We start from the raw sequence: 21,277 nt of genomic DNA, 5'->3' as shown, positions 1-21,277 counted from the left end.
TGGTCTGTCGGAATCTGGCAAAGTCACCAGATTCCGACTGAAATTTCTAGACTCTGGCGACAATTGCCGTATTCCGGCGACCATTGCTGGAATCAGACCAGTGCCGTCAGAGTCCGGCAATTGAATAATAAAATTCGGGGATCTTCGGCAGTAGAGTCGGGTTACCAACAAACTCCAGTGCCTGGCGGTGGCGGATTCTCACAAACGTTTGGAAGAATGAAAAATTTAAATCCAAAAAACGATTTACAGTTTTCAAAACCGTAAATTATTTTTTAAAAATTAAAAAGGCTTTTATGGTCAAACTGAAAATAATTTGCGTTGACCATTATTTTTGTCTTCACCAAACAACGAAAAATGCTTAAAACATTTTTCAAAAATTATTTTACACCGAAACAAACAGAACTAAGAAAACCAAGTCCAAACTAACTAAGGGTTGACTAAACCTTCTAGCTAGGAAAAGCTTGAGCTTTTTCGCTTTTCTTTCTTAAAATTCCAACATTCTCTAAATCAGTAGCTAAACAGACATACAATCCTTTAATTCTTTATGAATTGGAGCCCTAATTAAAATTTAAAAAATAAAAAATAAAAATTGAATACTTCATAAAGCTCTATCATGCAAAAGCAAATATTTGAAAAACCTTAACTCTTTTTTCATGAATTTTTTTTCTTTGTTAAATCTATGCGAGTTTAAAAATAAAAAAATAAAAAATTATTTTGTGAAATTAGAGTTAATTCATGATTAGATGTCAATAATACTAGTAAATTGAGAAATTTTAAAGTTTGAGAATGGAATTGAAATCCGTGTGAAACTTGATGGGTTTTACCTATTATCATTTTATCATACATTTGTGGGTGTCGTAGATGGGCCCTTCTTTTGTAGCCAAAGTCCACGAAAGACAGAGTCCGTTTAGGTCGGGTCGGGTCGGTTCGGGAGAAATGAAGGTGGAGTTGGTAAATAGGGCACAAACGGTACCCATACTTGGTATCCAAATCGTAAAATCTCCAAACTCTTCTTTCTACCTCTGATTCCGAGCTCCTGAAGAATCCTCTATCAAACACAGAGAGAGAGAGAGAGAGAGAGAGATATGGCAGGAAGAGAGGTCCGCGAATACACCAATCTCACCGACCCTAAAGGTATTTCTATTTCTTCTCTTTCGTAATTGTTTTGCTTTTTCTTTTTTTTCTTTTTTTTTTTTAATTAAAAAAAAAAAAATTGATTCAATGTGACAGACAAGAAATGGGGAAAAGGGAAGGAGAAGATAGATGATGAAGACGTCACCTTCCAACGCATGGTCGCAAAGGTTAGCCGCATTGTCTCACCCTCTCCTCCTCCTCTTCCTTTCTACTCTTTCTTTCTTTATCCAAACAAATAATTCCAATAGCCTTAGTGCAATTGCACACCCACTTGTTAATTTCAGTTGCATACGGTATCCTCACGAGTAATTTTCTTGCCTTATAGTCTGATTATTTTAGAATTGTTGAAAATACCATTTCTTTTTAGTGCTCAGGGAACAAAAGTTGTTTCGAGACCTTCTATTGGTAAACCATTTCAATTAATTTATTTTTTAGAATTATTTTTTGTTTGCCTTTAATTATGTACTTCCTCCGTTCAAAGTAGATTTCTTAGTTTGAAATTGCATGACTATTAATAAAAATAAAAGGGTTAAATTCAAAAATGGTCATGTGGTTTTCAGTTTATCAAAATGCTCCTTGGGTTTTAGAAGGTGATAAATGATCATAAGCCTTCTCTATATTCAATTTACAGAACACGCCCGGTTCCTATGATCTGATTCTACTCTCAAGGTATTCATTGGTAATAAAGGACTGAATCTAAGATCTGTCTACCCCTGAGGAAAGCATTTTTAGTCCTGGAAATAACCTTCTCCAACACCATTTGCAGCCTTTTAGCAAGAACTTTGGAAATAATTTTAAAGACGCCAGCCACAAGACTTGTAAGACGGAAGTAGCATTGAGGCTTCTTTCAAACTTGACTCGAACATGGAACTCATGGAAACATTCATGATAGCTTCTTTGAGCACCTCCCAATAAGATTGAAAGAAAGCCAAAGAAAAACCATCAGGGTCAGGGCCTTACAACCATTCAAAGCTTTTACCACCTCAAGAACCTCACTCTCCTAATAAACTTTCTCCATCCAAATAGCCTCCTCATCACTAATAGAACCAAAAGGAAGACCATCCAATTTGGGCCGCCAACCAAACTGTTCAGAGTTGAGACGATTGTAAAACTGCAGAATATGCTCTCTAATTTCTGTAGTGTCTGAGTAAACAGTGCCATTAATCTCTAAAGATTCAACGGTGTTATTTCTTCTATTTGAGTTAGCCAAATGGTGGAAAAAATCCACCAACGGTTTATTTTTTTGTCTCCCTCCCTCAACCAAATTGCCATCAATTTCTGTCTCCAGCTTACTTCCTCCAACGGAATAGTCCTCTCCAAATCATTAATAATCTCATTGTTTCTCAGATTCTCAACGTCAGATAAGGATCTTTCTTCTTTAGTAACATCAAGACCTCAAAAATCAGAAATCAAATGATATCGGATGTTGTTGAAGTCACCGCACTACACCATGGTAAATTCCACCAACGAAGCAACCATACCAGTTCATCACTTAGCAATCCTGTATCACAGTTGACATTAGGACCATAAATACCTGTAAAAGCCCAAACAAAATTAACAGCGACATTTCTTGAAGAACAAGCGTTAATAAAGTCCCCCACACACTCAATTTTTTCACCACCCTCCTATCCCACATTAACGAGATTCCACTGGATGTCCTTCTCGAACCCATGTAACACCACAAGCTACGCATGTCAGCCATATACAACAACTCCAGCTTGGTTTCTTGTAGGCAAACAAGGTTAGCCTTCCATTCTCTAAGTAAATTATTGACCCTCAACCGTTTATTCCTCTTATTCAACCCTCCCACATTCCAAGACAAAAGTTTATGTTTCACAAAGAACGATTTAATCCCTCCCCTTCTGCCTTTGCCAAAAAAGCCTCCCTTAATTTTGTAATTGATAGAACAAGATAGCTCTTTCAATTCATGGTTCCCTCTATTAACCAACTTAGAAAGAGAAATAGGGAACTAAACTGAACCTTTTGCTTGCAACACGCTTCGATGGTAGTGAACAAAGCCATCAGTTCTTCCTCAAAGCCCTCACAGGACAACCTACAAATTGATGAAAAACCTTGACTTTCTGCAACACCCCTTTTGAAGAATCTAATGCAGGAGAAACTGGGTCCTCAATTCGCCCCCCGGGGGGGGGGGGGGGGGTTGGGTTCAGTGGTTCACAGTAGCTAGGCTCTTCCCTAGGATAGATAACCATTTCCGAAGGTGGAGGCATCTCAACACCAGAACAACTAAACTGTTCTTAATGCCCAACCAGAGAAGGGACTTCTTGAATTCCCGGGTTAACCTTCTTGCTGAAATCTCACCGAAAAAAGGATAGTTTGCTTTGAAACGACATGAACCACGCCTTGAGCCAGTTCTTTCCTAGCAACACTACCCACCGACAGAATTTCCGGCATTAGCTCCTGCACCTGACCCATGCTACAATCCTCCCCCCACCTCTTCTCAAGAGGAGAAGGCAAGGCTCGAGGATAAAAGCCTTGGGACAAGAACCCTCTTCTCCTCTCTCAGGTTTATCACCCAACCCAGACCCTTAGGTTCACCTGCAATAGTTGCAGCACCTGGTCAAGAAACAGTGGACACATCAGTAGGCACCCAATCCCAAAGACCTAACAATCCTTAAACGAGAGTCTGAGGCCCTAGCACTTGGAGCGATGCTGGCAAGTTCTGTCCTTAGATTGGTGGCTTCGACAAGAGGAAGCAGCGGCTGGGACTCAGATGACGACGCCATTGACTTGGAACTACCGGCAAGACTCAGAATCAACGCCCCTCAAGACGCTTTGACTCCCCTTCCGAACTTTGTCAGAATGAGCAGAAATGGCTCTTGGAGATAGTGTCGGTGCTACTAAACGGCCAGCGGGCTTAGCCGAAGGGGTAAATTAACCTGCCCCCTTTAGTAGAATCAACAGGTCTCTAAGAGCGCGAAAATCCAGGTTACACAACACACCCCTAAAATCCTTCGAGCAGTCTGCACCGGCTGGATTTCTGGGATGCTCTGAGCTTTCCCCTACCTTCAGTTCCCTTGCATTGGAATAAGTGCGCTATGCTCTGAGAAGTTTGCCAAAATATGCCCGACCCTCTCAGCACCTCTGCATACGAACATTTACCGACAACCTCCACCGAAACTTTGTGTGCAGAGGAAGGGAGGTTGGGACGGAGTATTTAATATGTTCACTATTTCATTAATAAAATGGTTGGCAGATTGGTTAAAAAGTTGCCCTATGGTTTTGGTTTTCCAGCTGATTCGTAGAATGGGTTGGGTGGTCTTATCCGAAAAGGATATGTATATTAATTATATATATTCTTGGGTGATCCTTTCCTTAGCAAAATAGAGTGTAATATATTAGTAAAAGTATCAGGAAATAATTCAGTGAGCTTTGATGTCAATATAGTAAATATATCAATAATGTAGTCCATCACTGTTAAGTTGACCTTTTCCAATGAAATTGAAATTGTCTTTTTTTTCTTTTTTCTGGTACATTGGCACCTTCTTGAGGATTTTTCTATATTTGAGGATATTGTTGATCTAATTAGGTTAGGAGATAATTAGACATTTTTCCATCAAGTTCTTCCATGTAGTAAGGTCTCGATTTGAGAAAAGTGCACATGTAATATCTTTTTTCTGTTGGCTCTGAACATTAGGATTTAGAGTATAGAAAGTGTTTTTGCTGCACTACGTATTACACTGTTCTGTTGTAGTTTAGTCCACCTTAGTCTACAACTTGCTATTTTGTGCAAAACCTTGAGGGGAGTTTTCTGATAACTTGCCCGGGCAGGGATCTTGGCTTCTTTTACCGGGCAATTGATGCAAGCAGATGCAAGAGGTTGCAGGAGAGCGTGGAGGCTACCTTCATGGGCGAGGCGGTAACCACCCCCCCCCCCCCCCCCCCCCCCCCTCCCCCCCTCCCTCTCCCTCTCCCTCCCCCTCCCCCCCCCCCCCCCCCTCTCTCTCTCTCTCTACATGCCCGGAGTGTATGTATTTGTGTGTTACTCTTTCTTTATTTTTATTTTTACGTTTCATTTCTTGAACTTCTTTTATTTGAGTATGCAGCCCTGGACAGTGATGATCTACTCTATCTCAAGGAGCAGATGGAAGCTGAGGAGGATGCAGAACGCCTCCTTCGTCGCACTGAGAAACGAGCATTTGCAGCATTTAAGATATCCTATTTTGTTCTTGAAGGAGGGGCAATTCTGTTGGTCTGAAATGAAATTTTTTCTAACGTTTTGATTTGCACATTGCACTTAATTTACTGGTAATTAAAATTTTAGTGAATGTTGCTGTAGAACTTGTAGGCTCTCCTTTGATCTGGCTCTTAATGAATGATTCTATTGGTTTTTTTGCTTAATTTTTAAGCCGTCATTTGTTTCTTATTTTTATATAGGTGATTGAAGATATCTAACTTAACAAAGTAGTTTAATGTCATGGCATCCAAAAGGAGTTGTGCTAGGTGGCCTGGACATATCGTAACTGTGTTTCATTTCATGTGTGCGTCTGAAACTCATATAGCATGAAGAGCCCACTCCCATTTCTACATACAAACTGGTATCCTCCGTAGTCATTGTCCTGACTATCTTCTCTCCTTTTCCTACCTACTCTTTTTAAAAACAAAAAAAAAAAAATTCTTCTTCTTCACTACACTTAAAGAAAGAGTCATTTAAGACTAAATTAATACTAGATTCTTCTTGTGCTGTGGCCATTGTATCTGAGCCTCTGTGTACCTAGCTAATACCATTGACATTGATACCTCTGGTATTTTTATTCCTTCTACTTGCTGAAACACATTTTACTTGACAAGTGCTGTAAAATGCAATGAAGTTCAGTTATGGCATTTTTTATCTGGTTTCCTAACACATCTGTGGAGAAGATTGCTTGGGTAAGGCTGAAACTTTTCCCTATGTTGATGCAAATGTTGTTTCTGGTACCTCTCTCTCTCTCTCTCTCTCTCTCTCTCTCTCTCTCTCTCTCTCTCTCTTTCTTTCTTCCTTAACCTCTGGACACAAAGCTGCAAGTTTAGCTGATTCTTCACCTGCATCAGTCCCCTTGCCACTTCGAGTTGAGCCCAAGCCCAAGAGTGGAATCAGGTTCTCTCTCTCTCTCTCTCTCTACACAAAAAATGCGCATTTCAATCTTTGCACATTTTTATTGAGCAAAAACTTCACGCTGTCTAGTTGCCCTTTTCTTCTGATATCTGTATTCCATCTGGATTGTAGACAGCAAGATCTTTTGAAAAAAGTAGTGGAAATCAAACCCAAACGGCAGAGAGGTTCCAATCCATCTGATGGGAATCAGTCAACTCCACCTTCAAATGATTCTGCTCCAAAATATCTTTATCCTGATTCTCACCTAAAGAAGGAAAAAGAGCAGCCTGAGGCTGACCAAGAGGAGAAAGAGCAGCCTTTGTCAAGATCCAATAAAGCAGAGGAAGATACTAACATGGAAAACCCTGTTAAAAGTTTGCTAGGTTTGGCTTATGCAAGTTCGGATGATGATGAAGACTGAAGAATGAATTGGTATCTGTTGGTGCAACACCACATCCGTTCATTGTTCTTTGTTGATAAGTAGTTTATTGAAGGAAAAAAAAAGTTATTCATTGATAAGTACAGCATGCTTTCTTTCTCATGACATATTTTCAGTCTGACCAGGACCAGTTGTCAATGAAGCAAAACTTAGGATTTATATTATACTGTACAACCAGGGTAGGATTTTCACTTTTAGGTACTATATTTAGCCTTCAAGTTGTGCCATTGTTCCATTTGATATCTCCTTTACTCTCTGTCCCAGCATCTAGATCCTGAACTGCATCGTACAGCTCCTGATGATTTTGTCAATGACCTCACAGATCTGGCGTCTGCAACCTGGGAATCTTTTTGACACTTCTAGTGTAGCTTGCCCCTCTGGCACCTGTTTGACTGAAAGAAGCTCCATTTTTGCCAAACCATCCTCAGAATAATTTCCAGGAGCTTGTTTTTCTGTAGCTGCTCTTTCCCCATCTCTGACCCTTTTTTAAGCTTAATTTTTCCTTTTATATTTATAGTTTGTAAATATGCAAAGATAATTCGGATGTCCTATTGTTCTATGTTTCCTTTTACTTTTCCTTTTGGCTTCAATATGTTGAGTATATGCATTATTGTTTGGAAAGATCAAATGACAATGACAATTGACAACAATGAAATTACCTCCTTTGCCCCTGATTTTGGTGCAATAATGAGGTTGGCTAGACTGTTGTCTCTAGGACATCCCCAACCCCCAACGGCGTAGTTGCATCCATCATTGATAGAGGAGACTGTCCTCGCACCCATAGTGTATTTTGGTCTGTTCAAACCCTTGTTGCAGTAACCAAACCGATGGTGTCTCGGTCGACCTGATCCGGTGGCCCTAAATTTGTATCTGGACCCATCAATGAGCTAGGTGTTTAGGATCGGCAATAGTGGGTGCGATGATCATGGATGATTATTTCCATTGCCTGATGATAATGGTATATCAAAATTGAAATGCTAAAAGAGAAAACTTTAACCCCCCCCCCCTCCCAAAAAAGAAAGAAGGTTGGATGTGCATGATCCTCTGGAGTGCAAGCTCCCTCCCCTGCTTGGGTTGTAAAAGGTTGTCATTGTAGTTTTTAAGGCCCGTGCTAGTGCCTGTCCCTCCATGGGGGGCGGGCACTCATCACGTTCATTTTCAAATCTATGTTTCAATGTCCATTTATCTTTTTTGTAATGTCCTTATGTTTCAATTTTTAAGATATCCTCCCTCAATCTACCATTTCAATTGCAAGATCTCTCTCATGTGACTCAAAATAACAAAAATACCGATGTGAACCAATTGATCACAAAACATAGGAAAATGATAAATTAGATCGTTCGAGGGAACTGCAACCACCAATTGCTAATTTGAGAAAGCCTGATCTTTCAAAAAACACAGTAACTATATTTCACATAACAATAATCAAATTCCTATCTTTTTCATTAATAATCCTCTTTAAATAGAGGAGCAATACTGATCGGTTATAAAGATAACTATTAATCAAAATAGAACTCTTTAACTATAGAGCACACTGATTCTACTCTTTTACACTCTCTCAACTTCCCTTTACACCTTAGAGATAGCTTACATTGTCCTCAAGCATCTACTAATCTCCTTTCAATTCAAAAATTTTGTGTTGATAACTCTTGCAACTTTATTCTCACCGCCTCTCATTTTTTTTTTTTTTTGTAAAGGACCTTCAGACACACAACAGACTCTTGGAAGGGAAGAGTGAGAATAGGCTGTATCCCTTGTGGCTTGGAAGGAATAAGTTCCATGAAGCCAAGGCTTTTACTGATTTCTTAGGAATTAGGACATCTTCTCTTATTTGGCATTTTCGATTAGGACATCCCTCTTTTGATCTGATTAATCGTGTTGTTCGGGATAAACAATTACTTGTTACCTCATATGATTTTAATAAATCTGTTGTGTATGTTTCTTGTCAATTGGGCAAAAGTAAAAAAGCTTCCTTTTCATTGCTCTTCTCGCATTTATGTGGCTCCATTGGATCTAATACACACTGAAATTTGGACCTCTCATGTGAATTCAATTAGTGGCCTAAAGTACTATGTAATATTTATTGATGATTACTCTAGGTATAGTTGGATATATCCCCTCCAACTTAAATATGAAGTTCTAACAAAATTTGTTCAGTTCAAACTTCTTGTTGAAAATCAGTTCTCCACTAAAATAAAACAGGTTTAATTTGATGGGGGAGGTGAATATACCTCTCTCCATTTTCAATCATTTATTGCTAAACATGGGATAACCCACAGGAAATCATGCCCTTTTACATCACAACAAAATAGTCTTGCCGAGAGGAATCTTAGACATGTTCTAGAACCAGGCTTAACCCTCTTAGCACATTCATCTCTCTCCAATAAATACTGGGTTGATGCCTTTGTTACTGCAGTGCACATAATTAACCAATTGCCAACCCCCATTCTTGCTCATAAGTCTCCATTTTTCAAACTTCATTCTACTGAACCCGATTATCAATCTTTAAGAGTCTTTGGTTGCCAATGTTTTCCTCTACTTCGTCCCTATAATGCTCACAAACTTGAGTATCGTTCCAAACCATGTGTGTTTTCTTGGTTACAATTTTATAGATTACAAATGCTTGGACCCTATTACTAATAATATATATTTGTCAAGGCATATAATATTTGATGAAACTACTTTTTCAATAAAGGATACAACCTCCTCTCAACTTCCATCCAAGATCAATGCTACAGGTGATTCTCCTTTCTTTATATCTCTTCATATTCCCCTTATTACTACTACTTCTCCATCTAATAATTCTACCTCAGCATCTATCCATGTTCCTATTGTCTCTGTGTCTACTGTCATAGATAATCTTCTTGCTTAGGCATGTATATGAGTTGAGTTCGGGCGAGTAGTGGTTGTCCAAACTTGGCTCGTTAAGAAAGTTTATGAGCTCAAGTTCGGCTCGAGCTCATGATGGCTATTAAATATGGAGTTCGACTCGATTCGCCAAGAGTAAAATCATGTCCAGACTCGAGCTTCAGCTTAATTTTTTGATAAGCCGAGTGTCTTATCTGGCACTTGGTTCGCCCGGTTCGTGAAGAAATATCAACTTTTGTTTTATGTTATTCTTTTTAAAAAAAAATAGGAAATATCAAATTTTAACAATCATAATAAAAATATCAATTATTTTAATTAAATTATTCAACTTACAAAACATTTTTTTTACAATTACAAATAAAATTATACATAAACAAATTAAACAATCACAAATCAAATACAAATGGTCAAATGCAATTACAAATCAAAATTATCAATAATTTCTCAATATTCTCCAGTTGTACAGCTTGTCCTGAATTGCTAGACTCAGGTAGACTATCTTCAGAAACTATCATAATGGCTAATAGTTTTAGAGTTGATGACAAAAATAAAATAAATTACAACTTACCAAGACATTTTTACAATTACTAACAAATTAAACAATCACAAATCAAATACAAAGACTATGCAATCAGGCAAGGACTTAGCGATCAAAGTCCATTTTGTAATGGCCCATGTTTTGATACCAGTTCAATGAACTTCACATCTATAAACCTGCACACACACAAAAAAAAAAATTAAATTAAAATTTTTACTCCCTTGCATTACTTAATCAAGTAAAGAATCTTTCACTTGATAAAAATGTCACGCGATGTTTTATAAAAATGCAAAATTTAATTTGCCATAATCATTAAATAGGATTTGAAAAAGTCATACATTACCTCAAGTCCTCAAGTCTTCATGTCTTCTACAAACTTGTATTTTCCAACAAAATTCACCAAACAAAATATGCAATAATATTAAAACAGATAAACTTACTTAATACAAATTCGAATTGCTATTATAACTTTGGTAAGACAATCTCCACTTCAAATTCCTCCTAAAGTTCACAAAATATAAATAAAAAATATTTAGAACTTTGTAAATGCAAAAGAAAATCATAATCACTAAATACTAAATAGGAAGTCTTAATTACCTCTACCTAAAGTCTTCATGTCTTCAACTCTTCATGACTTCAACAAAAGTAGAATCTCACAAGTCACAAGTGTCACAGCTAAAATATGCAATTATATTACAACACTTAGTCACTTATACAGCAAAAAAAAAAAAACAAAAGTAAACTGCTACGGAATTGCTGGTAAACAATCTCCACGTCCTCTTCCTCCACATCCTCCTCCGCCTAAGGTTAAAAAATAGAAAATAAGAAATATTTAGAACCTTATAAATGCAAAGGACAATAACAATTACAATTACACCAAAATAAAAACTTACATTGTGCTTCCTTTTAATCACATATAATGTTCTGACCCAATCAATCCCACACAATAACATTTGCACAGTTTCTGTAGATAACTTAGATCTATAAGGATCAATGACCCTCCCACCAGCACTAAATGTGGACTCTGAAGTCACAGTGGTGTTTGATATTGACAATATATCACTTGCCATCATAGACAAAATCCGATACTTAAGGGTATTTGCCTTCCACCAATCCAATGCATTAAATTCCACACCATTTTCAATAATGAGAACATTCTCCTCCAAATAAGATTGTAAATCAAATTTTATCGGTTGTTGCAATGTATCAACATTTCTGATGAATGAGTCATAAAGGTCTCTACCACTTGTTAGAACATTCTTCTTCCCAACCACATTAATTGACCTGCTTGAAGAGGATTCAATAGCATTGATTTGTAAATTATGCTCAGCAACACTAGAATTATATTCTTGGGCATACTCAACATATAACTCATTCAGAACTGAAAGGATACAATCAATATTCGTTACAGCTTTCGACTCTTGATAGATTATAGGGAAACAAAATTGTATCAGCGTCATCTTATTCCTTAGGTCCAACACAGCAACAGTTGACATCAATAAGTTGCACTCTCCCCAGTATTTCTAAAACTTGGTGTTCATTTTACAGGCCATTGCTTTAATATACTCATTCTCATCTTTGCACTTTGTAGCCAAGACATCTTTCATCCTCCACACTTCAGGGAGGAATAAATTAGTAGTAGGGTAGTCACTCCCTGAGACAATATTGGTACTTGATTGAAGACCCCTAATAGCTGACACATATTTTCAATTTTATCCCAATCCTTATCTGATGGCAACCAAAGGAAACCAGAATCAATGCATGAATACATTAGAAAGACCTCCTTGAACTCAAGTGTTGTTGCCAACATCATATATGTACTATTCCACCGTGTAGTTACATTCAAAAATAATTTCTTAAAGGTTAATTGCAATTGCTTTGCAATTTCTCTTAATTTCATCAACCTTCCATTTGATGCCATCAAGTATTTTATTATGTTCCTAACACAATCAACAATTGAAGAAATCTCACCTAGACCATCTTGAACCAATAAATTGGTTATGTGTGCAACACATCGAACATGAAACAATTTTTCACCAGCAAAAATGGCTTTTCTCATGTTAAAAACATCTCTCAATACTCTAATTGCTACATCATTTGATTTTGCATTATCAACAGTAATTAAACAAATCTTATTCAATCCCCCAATCTTGAAAACATTTTTGTAGTGCATTTGCAATAAGAAAACCGGTGTGTGGTGGTGGCACATTACAAAAGTTCAACACATGCTTATTTAGATGCCAATCAGAATCAATGAAGTGACATGTGATAACCATATAAGAAATTTGCTAACGCAACGTCCACATATCAGTCGTTATGTTAACTTTGTGAACACGTGTTAACATAGTTTTCAATTTTCTCTTCTCAATCTCATAAGTGGCAAAGCAATCCTTCTTTGTTGTAGCCCAAGATATTTTTACCCAATGTGATGACAAAGTCTTGGCAAACTTGTTAAAAAATTGATGCTCCACAATATTAAAAGGATATTCATGATATAGAATCATATGAGAACAACCTTCTCTAGCCTTCCTTTCATCATAAGTAAAATTTGTTACGCTGCCTACACCATAAACTTCCGTACCTTCAAGAGACAAAACCTTTTGCTTTTTTCTCTTATTGGCACCAATGTATGATAAACAAGTTTTCAAATGCCTACCCATCGTACTTGTATAACTTGATTTTGATATAGTGAATGACATCTTACACCAATTGCATTGATTTTTTTCACACATTTTATCTCCACCTCAGTAAAATGTTTTCAAACTATAAAAGTCTTATTCCTTGGCTTTCTCTAATAAGCATGCTTTAGAGGATCTTCTTCAGTTGGAACTTCAATAGAATCGATATCTTGAGCTTCAATATTTTTTGTGGAACTAACACTACCAGCATTGCTAATTTCATTTTCAAGAGAATTCTCATTTTCATCCCACTCTACCGGATCAGTGTTGTTCAAATCTCCCTCCATGCCTTTTAAGAAATTATAACAGGTAGTTTGTATTATTACAAAAGAGCATAAATTAGAAACTATAATACAATGCATATTAACTAACACTAATTCAGTAAATAAGCCTTATCTCCACCAAATTTCTACAAGTTCATTTTCGTGCGTTTGTCCTAAAATTGCATTAAAATGACAATTTTTCACATGTGTTTTCAATTTCAATTTCTAATACATTTTCAAACGATGACACTTGCATCAAAGTTTTTTCTTTTTGCATGTAATGTTTATATAAATGATTATATACTTAATTGCAACAGCAACCAACCAAGTAAATAGATCAGAAAAAGAAAAATACAGCAGAAACTCATTCCAATTAAACCATTACAAACAAGACCAATCTTTCTAGTAGTCTTATTATTTTATCATATTAATGTTGGAATGGTGTCTCTTATTATATCCAAGAAATAGCTTCACTAGCAGTAACTTGACATTCATACTTATGCTAGTTATGAACACATTTCTATGCAGAAGTTCTAGGAAATTCCAATTCCAGATAGGTTTGCTTTTAATGAAAAATACAGCAGAAGCATATTCCAATTAAACCATTACAAACAAAACCAATATTTCTAGAGTTTGTGTTAACTTATAACGGAAAAAAAAAAAAAAAATTCTTTTAAATTGAGTAGAAGAATTTTTTTTATTTATTTTTTTAATCTGTTTAGTTATAAAATTAAAAAAAAAATAGTATGATAAATTATTATAAGATAAATTAAAATAGTATGATGAATTATTATAAGAAAATTAAAATGGTATGCTCAACTTAAGAAACCAGGAGATTTATTACCTAAGTTATTCAACTTAGAAATCTTTGTTACCTAGATTATTATAGTCTTTATATAATAGTGCATTTGAATTTTCAACTATCATACTTCAAATATCATCTAAAAATAAACAAATACACAATCCATTCAAAAAAAAAAAAAATAGTGCACTCGAATTTAAGTACTTGGTACTCACTGCTCAGTATGCTCTATTCCGATGTGTGTTTATAGATTGTAGATGGAAATAGCTTCTCCTAAAAGATGAAAAAAAAAAAAAAAAATGTACTAATTAAAAGAAAAATTATAAGTGATAAGATCATAAGAACATCGAAGGGCAGTCGAAAGTTATAAAAAGAACTAGCTTGCTTGAAGTTGAAGTTGAAGAGGATAACTAGCTTGAGCTCTTCTTCTGGAATCAAGAGATGAGGAAAATGTTGACATATAAGCTCCAAATTTTTTGTTGCATTTGCCATCGTAACGTGTGAGAAGAGTAAAAGGTTCACAGAAATTTTAGAAAATAAGGGATTTGGCGGTTAGATGAAATGGCCGATGATGGAAACGTGTCTTCTGGTTGGAAATCGACAAAGACGGTTTGGATTCTTTGGAAACTCTAAAGGAATTACGAACCAAATCGTGTAGAAGCCTTGGCTGCCCTTCGATGACGAAAAAAAATAAAGGGGGGGGGGAGGGGGGTGTGGGGGCTTGGATTGAATGCATGCCTAAACGGGTAGTTGAAGGAGAAATTCACATTGGATGAGAGCATTTAAAATTTGAACAACCGGACAAGCTAGTGCGTTTTCTGCATTGAATGCCATTGAATGCAATTGATGATTCCTAAACATTGAAAAATAAAAGAAAATACAAAAAAATAAATAAATAAATAAATAAAAATAAAACTAAATTGGCATGCGACTGCAACGTGTCACGTGGAACATTTGCTGCATTTCATTTTTCAAATGAACAAATAATTACCTACACGCTAATGTAGCTTGAGCTTATACTAAATGTTATGCTGACCGTTAAATATTATCACCAACTATTGGGTTGTGTTTAGATCGTCCGATCATATCCATGAGAGTAATCTCATGGCTAATTCACACACCATATAATTTTGCTTTCACATATTGCATTACAGCTGTTTTCCATATTTCCTCTTACGAACGGCCACGATCCACCTATATATGATCCTACAGTCGATATTCAAAAGCAAAACTGAGCTTTGCTTCACGTGACACCTGACACAACAGTCCTCGGTAATGTCAAACGTGCAGCCTGACAGCGATGCTTGAGCTTCTTGCATGTTTCAACAGAAAAATAATCTTGTGATTCCTATACACATCATCATTTCTTTTATCTTTTTTCAGAAGAATTTATCTGTTATCTTCTAGAATTAAAATTCCTAATTTCTGACATGTCTTCTCATGGCTCCCCCAAACAGAATATAATGTTAATTAATATACTATTGATATCGTGGAATATATATATAAAAAAAATAAAAAAGATAAAAGAAGGTGCATATATAATAATTAAAGTTTTGAAAGCTTGAAAGGAAAGTGTTCTTAATTTGATGTTTTTACTATTGGTAGTGTTGTTATATAGTAAATAATTTTGACTTTGCGATTCATGTGTTAAATATGAAATAATATTTGTAAAATGTCGTAATTAGACTTTAAATTCATAGTTGGCAAATGTTTTCTATATCATGAATTCATGATATTACTATTTTTGCATTTTTACATTTTTTTTTTTTTAGCTACCTGTAGAATTCTAATCTTTCATTAGATTAAGATATATTCTAATAATTCTATTTTTCATTGCTTTTAGCGTTTTGGTGAAAAACACGCCATTTTTTACTTTTCTCAATTCTATAATTGATTAACTTATAAGCCCATAAGATTAGAATTTGGATCACACTTAATTATACAATGATACAAAATAAGTATTGTTGATATGATTATTACATTATACATTGTGCCATATGACATGAGATTTAATATCATATAAATTATTATATCATACTTAAATTTAATCAAATGAATTGTTAGATCATATTACATAACTATTGTTGTTAGATCATATATAGTACATTGTTAGAACTTAGATCATACTTAATTATACAGTGATACAAAATAAATATTGTTGATATGATTATTACATTATGCATTGTGCCATATGACATGAGATATAATATCATATAAATTGATAGATCATACCTTTTTTTTTTTTTGGATGAATAGATCATACTTAAATTTAATCAAATTAATTGTTAGATCATATCACCTAGCTATTGTTGTTAGATCATAGTACATTGTTAGAATTTGGATCACACTTAATTATACAATGATATAAAATAAGTATTGTTGATATTATTATTACATTATATAATAAATATATAATGTGCCATATTACCTAAGATTTAATATCATATAAATTGTTAGATCATATACATTTCATATAAATTCTTGTGATAATACATATGATCATATGTACTTGCGGAGCAAGCTTTTTCTGGATGATTTTGTAAAAGATCTATGATTTCTCTCAAAAAAAAAAAAGTCTAATATATGAATTCTATTAATTATACTTAATTTATGATTATAAGAAACACATTTTTTTATTTTAATGCTAATAAATTGATTTGGGATTATACCAATTACATTGTCATTGTATATGATATGATTATTTGAATAATACGAATAAGTATCAAGATTTTCATTAAATCATATGATTAACAATTTATTGTTAATTCAACAATAATTAAATACTTAATTATTAAACTTAGAGTCTTAGTCTCTTAGATCATATAAGATATAATCATATTAATTATCTTTTATAATTAAATTATATATTATATAGATACTTATAGATATAACTAATAATTATATATTGTATAACAATAACTAATTATTGTTAATTAATAAGTGATATACTAAATAAGTTATTTTTATCAATATATATGCATATATTTATTAATAAATATATACAAGCCGCGCTAATAAGATAGCCGAGCATTTTTACGAGTATGTTCGCGAACTTTAAACGAGCAAGCCGGATTTTATACATGTATGTATCGTTTAATAATCAAGTATAGTTTCGTGTCTACGAATGACTCATTTAATAACCGAGTTGCGCATGAGCTGAGGCCAGCCCGAGCGAGCTCACGGGTAGCTTTGCTTCGTTTACATCCCTACTCTTGCTACTATTCCTTCAAATCCTTCTCCAATCACTACTACTTATTCTTTAGACCTTATCCTTCCTATCTCTAACCCTGCTTCCTCTAAACAACCTTCTCTATCAATCTCTTCCTCTCACCCTATGATCACAAGATCTAGAACAGGCTCTCTCCGCCCCAAAACCTTTCCTAATTTTCAACTCTTTCAATCCACCAAGTATCCCCTCATTAGCCATCACACCCGTTCTGCAAGAGATTGAACCAACATGCTATAGCAAAGCTGTAAGTGATTCTCAATGGAAAGAAGCAATGCAACTTGAGTTTGATGCACTGATTTCCAGTGGTACATGGTCCTTACGTCCTAGACCTCGCTACCATAATGTCATTCGCAACATGTAGGTATATAAAATTAAAAGGCAATTTGATGGCTCTGTTGAAAGATTTAAAGCCCGGTTGCTTGTTAAAGGCTTTGATCAACAATGTGGTGTCGATTATATGGAAACTTTTAGTCCCGTGATCAAGCCTTCCACCATTCGCATTATCTTATCCCTGGCAGTTCACTTTTCCTAGAGCATTCGACAATTAAATGTGTCGAATGCCTTTCTCCATGGTCACTTAGCTGAAGAAGTCTATATGGAACAACCTCAAGGGAATAATAACAAGAGCCAATCTAATTCTATTTGTCGTCTTCACAAAGCTATTTATGGTTTGAAACAGGCTCCCCGAGCTTGGTTCACACGGTTATCTCCATTTCTTCTTGATATTGGTTTTAAAGCCTCACTCGTGGACAACTCTCTCTTAGTTTTAATCTCTAGTGCAGTTCAGATTTATATGCTAGTGTATGTGGATGACATTATCCTAATAGGTACTCATTCATCGGTCCTTGGCTCCCTGATTTGTAAAATGCAACAAGAATTCCCTCTTAAGGACTTGGGTCTTCTTAGTTTCTTCTTGGGAATTCAAGTCAGTCGTAGCTCCTACGGTCTCTATCTCAAAAGAAGTATATAACTTTTATACTCAAATGTATTCATATGGATGGAGCAAAACTAGCCAAGTCTCCTTGCTCCTCTGACTCCAAATTATCCTGCTACGATGGCACTGCTTTAGATGATCCTTCCATTTATCGACATGTTGTAGGAGCTCTCTGCAATATTGCACTTTAACTCGCCCAGATATTGCGTTCTCTGTGAATCAACTCTAGCTACCAACATCTCCATTCTCCCATAATTGTTCATCTATCAGCAGATAAACGTGTATTACGTTATTTGAAGGGTTCTATTGATCATGGAATCTGGTATACTAAGAGCTCTTTACAACTTAATGCCTTTTGTGATTCCGACTGGGCTAGTGACCCAGATGATCGTCGCTCTACATCTGGATTTGCTGTGTTCTTAGGTTCTTGCTTGATCTCTTGGAGTATGAAGAAACAACTGGTTGTCTTCAAGTCCAGCATTGAGGCTGAATACCGCTCCTTAGCCATTGCAACTACTGAATTATACTAGCTACGAATACTCTTCAAAGATATTCATATTCCTCTTCCCATCGAACCAATTCTCTAGTGTGACAATGTTAGTGCACTCTCCTTGGCAAGTAATCCCTTGTACTATGCGCGTACCAAACATATTGAGGAAGACTATCATTTTGTCCGAGAAAAGGTTCTTAATCAAGACATTTCAATTCGGTTCATTTCTACCCATGATCAGATCTCAGATATCTTCACCAAAGGCTTGTCTTCTGCCAGATTTCTCACTCTCAAATCCAAGTTGATGGTTGTTGCACCACCTATCACCTTGAAGGGGGATGTTAACCTAAGTAACACGCCAACTATAGCTCAAGGTGTACAACCAGCTGCGGTAGCAGGTATTTGTTTATAACCGTAATCATAACCAGGGTCCTCGGTTATTCATATTTCAACAACCGCAACAGATAGGCCGGTTGCGGTTTTTACCAACCGCCGGTTATCCGGTTATTTTAAACCGGTTATTAATCGGATAACCGGTTTTTATATATTGTTAAATTTTCCAATATTTTTTTTTATATAATATTAAAAAAATATTATATTGTGTAAGATTAAATTATATTGCTTTTTCTAAAAAGAATTCTGATTTGAACTTTAATGGAGCAAAATTCATGGAATGAAAAGATTACTCCCAATATATAAAATTTCCCTAAGAGCTTCTTTGATGCATGTGCCTGTTGCTGTAGAACCAATATATGGGTTTTTGGATATTTACGAATTGATGTTACGATGTTCTCCTCTTTCTTTCTTTTTTGGTGGGTATGTAATTATTTAATGCTCTTATGGTTTTGAGCTATGATGGAGCAACCAGGGACGGAGCCAGAAATCCTTATGGGCAGGGGTCAATAGGCTAAATTTTTAATTTTTTAGCTTATATTTTTTTTTTTTTGAGATTTTTTTTAACCTTGTAATTTTTTTTATATTTTTAACCTGTAATATATATATAATATTAAAAACCGGTTGCGGTTACCCGGTTTTTCAGAATGTAATAACCGGTAACTGCAACCGAGTACCCGATTATCCGGTTGTGGTTATTTCCGATTTTCCGGTTAGCTGTTATTCGGTTGTTTCTAGTTAATAACCGCACCGCTTGTACACTCTTAACTGTAACTTCAGCAAGTGCAGATCACGATCCTCCAGATAAGGCTTAACTGCATGAGTATACCAATGCAGTTGCAACTCTACCATATCTGAATGTAATAACATATTCAAAGATGATAGAAATAATATGATCAATTATTTTAACCTAACATGCGCAGCGGAAATAAAATAGAACAGTTTTAGGCATACCTCCGGCCATTGTTGCTCAAGCACTTCTCAAGAACTTCTAAGAACAAAATTATGAGGTGTCTTCTAACCTATGCCTATTGCTTGATGGCTGTACTGATGGTGTACACAGGCACTCTATTTATAGGCTAGGTTAGGGACCCTCAAATGGTAAACACCGTATTGTTTCCTTCCATCAAGGAAACAATATTGTTAATTGATTTTTGAAATCAATTAACCGATTTCATATTTACGGTAATCTAAATTAATAGAAATAACCATAATACCATATATGTTTATTAAAAAATATTAAACATAGCAAACACCGTAAATGTGATATAAAGGTCACAACAAAAAATGAATAATATATTACATTCTCCTACTTGGACTTTATAACACATGACCATATGGTATTACGTTCTTTAGTTTGGCCAATCTTTTATGGAATCCTCCAACTCAGTTAAGAAATGTTTCACATGAATCATGGCTGTAAAACCATTATAAAAGTAGGTTGTCCCTTCCATGTATCACAATGTAAACCATTTCTTACGTGAGTACCTTATGGATAATTAGGCTTTATGAATGAACTTCCTATAAGTCATTCGGGTCCAACTTTATTCATCCTCATGGATAAAATAACAAAAGTGCATAATAAACTTTATTACAATAACTTTATGTCTATAGATCAAAGATGAGTACAAAATGAATCAACAAGTCCCATATGGTCCACATGACCTTTAAACTGTTTTACCAGTAAACCTTTTGTCATGGGGTCCGCAACCATTGATTCTATACTAATATGCTCAATGAAAACTTCATGTCTCTTAATGTTATCTCTAACACTAAGATACTTGATGTCGATGTGCTTACTTCTGCTTCCACTTTTGTTATTCTTAGAGAAGAAAACTGTAGCAAAATTATCGCAAAAAATCTTAATGGGTCTTGCTATTGAATCGTCAATCTTTAGTCCACCAATGAAGTTTCTTAACCACAATGCCTGTGTAGTGGCTTCATAGCATGCAATGAACTTTGCCTCCATGGTAGATGTAGCAACTATAGTCTGCTTGTTGCTTTTCCAAGATATAGCCCCTCCAGCTAGAAGAAAGATATATCCTGAAGTAGACTTTCTGCTATCTACACATCCAGCAAAGTCTGAATCTGTATACCCAAAGACCTCCAAACTATCAGCGTGTTTGAAAGTCAAAATGTAACCCTTGGTTCCTTGCAAGTATCTCATGACCCTCTTGACAGCTTTCCAATGCTCTAATCCTATATTACTTTGGTACCGCCCCAGCATTCCAACAGCTAATGCAATATCAGGTCTGGTGCAGACTTGAGCATACATCAGGCTTCCCACTGCAGATGCATATGGGATACTTTTCATCTGCTGTTGTTCCAACTCATTTTTGGGACACTGGTCTTTACTGAATCTTTCTCCTTTAGAAATAGGTGCCACACTAGACTTACAGTCACTCATCTTGAATCTC

General features: G+C 35.5%; 1 protein-coding gene across 7 annotated transcripts; it reads left to right on the top strand.

The window, feature by feature from the left end:
* Positions 1 to 993: 993 nt before the first annotated feature.
* Positions 994 to 7,255, top strand: LOC133867076 (uncharacterized). Of its 7 annotated transcripts, none has more exons than XR_009899989.1 (8): positions 994 to 1,134; positions 1,231 to 1,301; positions 4,963 to 5,011; positions 5,199 to 5,306; positions 6,148 to 6,229; positions 6,359 to 6,658; positions 6,782 to 6,844; positions 6,988 to 7,255. XR_009899989.1 is itself a non-coding variant. In XM_062303757.1 (7 exons), exons 1-6 carry the CDS (start codon positions 1,086 to 1,088, stop codon positions 6,645 to 6,647), a joined length of 648 nt encoding a protein of 215 aa, XP_062159741.1. In that variant the 5' UTR covers positions 994 to 1,085; the 3' UTR covers positions 6,648 to 6,658; positions 6,988 to 7,255. The 7 variants fall into 7 exon arrangements, 3 of the variants coding, with proteins under 3 accessions (XP_062159741.1, XP_062159740.1, XP_062159742.1); XR_009899987.1 differs by having other exon boundaries at positions 6,782 to 6,863; XR_009899988.1 differs by having other exon boundaries at positions 6,359 to 6,844.
* Positions 7,256 to 21,277: the final 14,022 nt, after the last annotated feature.

The sequence above is a fragment of the Alnus glutinosa genome, chromosome 4, assembly GCF_958979055.1.
Source record: "Alnus glutinosa chromosome 4, dhAlnGlut1.1, whole genome shotgun sequence".
In the NCBI taxonomy this organism is placed as follows: domain Eukaryota; kingdom Viridiplantae; phylum Streptophyta; class Magnoliopsida; order Fagales; family Betulaceae; genus Alnus; species Alnus glutinosa.
Note: the sequence above shows the minus strand (reverse complement) of the source record. Positions and strands in the feature narration are given on the sequence as shown.